Consider the following 3704-nt stretch of genomic DNA (forward strand, 5'->3'; position numbering starts at 1 on the left):
GTCAGCTCCCGCATGCTATTAGCTGGGGCTGGGGAAGCTTGTTGAGAGTCCTGATCCTTTAAAAAAAAAAACCCTATAAATTAAATTTATATTGACTTTAGTGCAAGATGTTTAAAAAAAATCAATGCTTTCATATCTTGAATTTTTCCTCACTTCTTTTTTCCCTCCATGAGCTGGATAAATAATACAGCCCTTCCTCCTAATAACGGAAAAGTCCTTGGAGGGGGGTGGGACTTGCTGTCTGGGTAGGTGCTTCCTGTTGCCCGAATCACAGCACTAAGACTACAACAGCCCTGCCCCAGGTTATGTGATTGAGAACCTGTCTCTTCTCATTTCCCCAAATTAAGTCTTGTTTCTTGGCCTGGTGGAGTTTTCCCTCTGGGCCTCTGTGGGACCATCTGTTTTTCTGAAGGCGCTGTGGTTGGGGAAGGAGCTTGCTTCTTTTCTACTGGGAGGAAATGGGGTGGTGGTGAAACAGGAAACTCTGCTTTTCAGGGTCTGCCCCCCATGTCCATGTGGTCACTGGCCATGAACTTGAGCATGGCTGAACACCGGGATGTAAGTATCTTTTTGGTGTCAATAAAGCACCAGACGGGGCTGAACAAAAAGGGATCCCACAGCAGGCTGCCGGGGCCACCTCCCCCGAGGACGGCCTCCAGGACCTTGCTGCTGATGGCCCTCAGACGGACGGGACGGACGCCAGGGGAAGCCTGCGTCCTCTCCACTCGCTCCCCTGTGCTCTGAAGTCTTCTGGTTCCACCGTCTGTCTGTTGGGAAGCTAGAGTCACAACCCCCGGGCTTGTGGAGAAGCGGGTTCCCGGGAAATGCTGAGCCCATGGTCTGAGCCGTGGGAAGGGTCACCGTGAAGGTTTCCAAAGAGGGGATGATCCAGGTGCGTTTCCATATGGCCTCCAACACCAGCAGCTGTGACATGCCCTGACCTCGCAGCGTGGGCCTCATCTGTGCCAGGCTCTGGGGGACACGGCGGTGAGTGAGATGCACCCAAAGGCAGGGGAGCCGGGCCGGGAAGCAAGGTCACAGCCCTGCGTGGTGAGCTCCCCCACGGGAAGGGAGCACACAGGAGTACTGGGGGGCAGGAGGTGAGACTCTGAGCTGGCCTCTGATGTGACAGCTCAGTGTAGCCGGTGATGCGGGGGACAGGAGGAGGAGGCCAGGGGAGAGGGCAAAAGAAGACTGGGCTGGGCTCAGAAGCTTCTGGGGTGGTGCTGAAAGGACAGCGCCCGGCGTGGGCAGCGGCCGCCCCGGAGCCCCGGAGAAAGCTTTCTCCCCAACCTGGGGCTGGGCACTGTGTGCCTCCAAATTTTTCCACTCCCCTTCTCTGGATCCCGTCCGTGCAGTCTTGGCAAAGATGGCTTGAGCCTGAAAGCTTTTCCCATCTATTTTTAAATAAATGGAACTCCTGTCACTTGCATGAAATTCACCCCGACTGACTCTTTTCAACAACCTGTCCTGCCTAGGTGGCAGGGGTGGGGGCACTGGTGACCAGACTGCTGACAGTGCCCAGCCCCTGGTGTGCAAGACACAAAACTGAAAACACAGATGACCACGGAAAGGACACCCTAAACAGAGGAAGCAGAGGTTTTCAAACCTTGATGCGGTGTTCGCCTTCTGGAACCTCCAAGAGATGCAGTAAAGCTCTCGGTGCCAATGCCACCGTAGACAAGAGAGCAGGGGCTCGGGGAGGTGGAGGATGCCTGCAACCGAGCCCAGCCCCCTTCCAGCCTGGTGGGGGCTCCCTCTCAGCACCGCCTCCCCCAGGAGATCATGAAGGCAGCCAGGGGCCCCTGGGCCCTCAGGGACGTACCCTCCTTTCGCCCTGCTCGGTGTCCTGGAACGCCGAGCCCGAGCCTTGCCGCTGTCTCAATGCCCCTGCAAAGGTGACACACCTTCATCCTCGGCGAGCCGCACTAACCGTGGGCTCACGTTGCTCTCCCATCCAACCCTGGGGAGGGGCTCCCCCAGGGAGGGCCATGCCCAGCCCAGGCGGCACCCCGGGGTCTGGGAGGCCTCCCCGCAGCAGGAGGGGCGGGGCCGGCCCTCGTGGAGTCTGCACGTCTGCGTCACAGGTGTCTCGCCCAGTTTCTGAGGACTGAGCGTGAGTGTCCCCCGGACGCCACCCCCGTGCAGACCCAGCGCGTGCGGGACGCAGTGGTCCCTTCTTCCCTTTCGTAATCCAGGTCCTCCTTCTCCTCCCGCAGCCTGGGCTCAGCGGGGGAGAACCCACCTAATGCCGGTGATTGTAGCTAGTGACCAGGCATGGAGGCAGGGAGGTGGGGGTCAGGAGTGTGGCCCCCGGGATGCGCCTGTGTGCACAGGTGTGGGTGTGGCGCGTGCTGCAGCCTCCCCAGCGTTCTAGATGACTTAGCCCTGTGCCTGCATCGTCCATTATGTTTCCTGCCCAACCGAAAAAAAACAAAACCACGCCAACGCCTCTGGAACCCAAAGGGCAAGCAACACAGCTGACCTGGCGCCAGGGGTCCTGCGTTAGCGGCCGAGTTACCGGTGAGGGCGGCGCCAGCTACTAAAGAGGGCCTTTCGCCTGGTAGATCCCACGATGCCGGGTGAACGTGGGCGGGGTCTGGGTGTAGTCAGGAGGGGCCCCTGAGGCGAACACCATCCTAGGTGTGCAGATGGAGGGTCCGGGGGGGCATGGTGAGGAGCTGACAGCATCGAGTGTGCAGGGGCCCCTCGGGAGCTGAGGAGTGGGCCCTTTGGTCTTCCAGCAGCAGGCTCCAGAGTGACCCCCAGGACACCCATGGCTAGGGGAGGCCAATTCTGCCCACTCCCCGCCAAGGGGACACCCTGCCATCTGTGTCAAGAGCCTGCCCTCCTTTGTCCTGGACTGTGGCACCAGCGTCCCCACTGGCCTGAGGCCTAGGTCTTGCCCTGGGGCCCACTCTCCAACCCCCTGCCCCTGCCTCAGGCCTCTTTGGGGTCTGCAGAACAAATCCCAGGCCCCTTGGGGGGACTTCAAGGCTCCCCGGGGGGGTCTCTCAGGTCTGAGCTTCCTGACCCTCCTTACCCCTCTTCCTGCCGAGAAGCCTCTGCAAACCCCCACCTTTCCCCAGCTCCTCCCTCCTGGGACGTCCTCTCCAAGGCCCAGTTCAGGCTACCTCTTAGGAAGGAAGCCTCCGCAGAGGCCTCCCTGCACAACCAAGGGCCCGGGGTCTAAAGCGTCCTCATGGCTGGTCCATCTAGAGGCCAGGAGCATAAGGTCCCGGGGAGCTGGGCCTTCTAACAGAGAGCCGGGCCTCCCCGGCTCCAAGGTGTCCAGTCCGGGCCCAGCTGGTAAGAATTCACCTGGGGCCAGGTGCTGGCACCACGCCGCCTGGGGATCCCAGGGAGAGCTGGGGTCTCTGCTCAGGCGTGCGTGGCCTGGTCCTGCCCGCCCCAGAGGGGCCCAGGGGGCCGGATTCCCTCGTCAGGGCACACGTGGCCGGAGGGGCGGGAAGCCGTCGGCGGGGTGGCGCAGCCTGGTCCTCGCTCCTCTTTCTTCCCCCTCCTCCCCTCCCCTTCCCTCCCGCGGCCGGGGCGGCGGCGCAGGAGTTAACGGAGGGGGTGGGGCGGGGCGAGGCGGCGGGCGGAGCCGGCGCGGCCGCGGGCCAGGCGCCCAGGCGCGCGCGGAGCGAGGGCGCCGCAGCGTCCCCGCGCGCGGCCCGGGCCGGGAGGAGCGCGGAGCCGCC

At 62.3% G+C, this 3704-nt stretch overlaps 1 protein-coding gene across 1 annotated transcript in view; it reads left to right on the top strand.

The window, feature by feature from the left end:
- The window catches only part of SRMS (src-related kinase lacking C-terminal regulatory tyrosine and N-terminal myristylation sites), a 7643-nt gene extending 5394 nt beyond the window's left edge, over nucleotides 1–2249 (top strand). Inside the window, 2 exon segments of the mRNA XM_028499455.1 lie at nucleotides 1780–1898; nucleotides 2220–2249. Of these exon segments, the coding sequence (XP_028355256.1) occupies nucleotides 1780–1898; nucleotides 2220–2249 (149 nt within the window).
- The last annotated feature ends 1455 nt before the right edge of the window (nucleotides 2250–3704 follow it).

This window comes from Physeter macrocephalus, chromosome 14 (assembly GCF_002837175.3).
Source record: "Physeter macrocephalus isolate SW-GA chromosome 14, ASM283717v5, whole genome shotgun sequence".
Lineage (NCBI taxonomy): Eukaryota > Metazoa > Chordata > Mammalia > Artiodactyla > Physeteridae > Physeter > Physeter macrocephalus.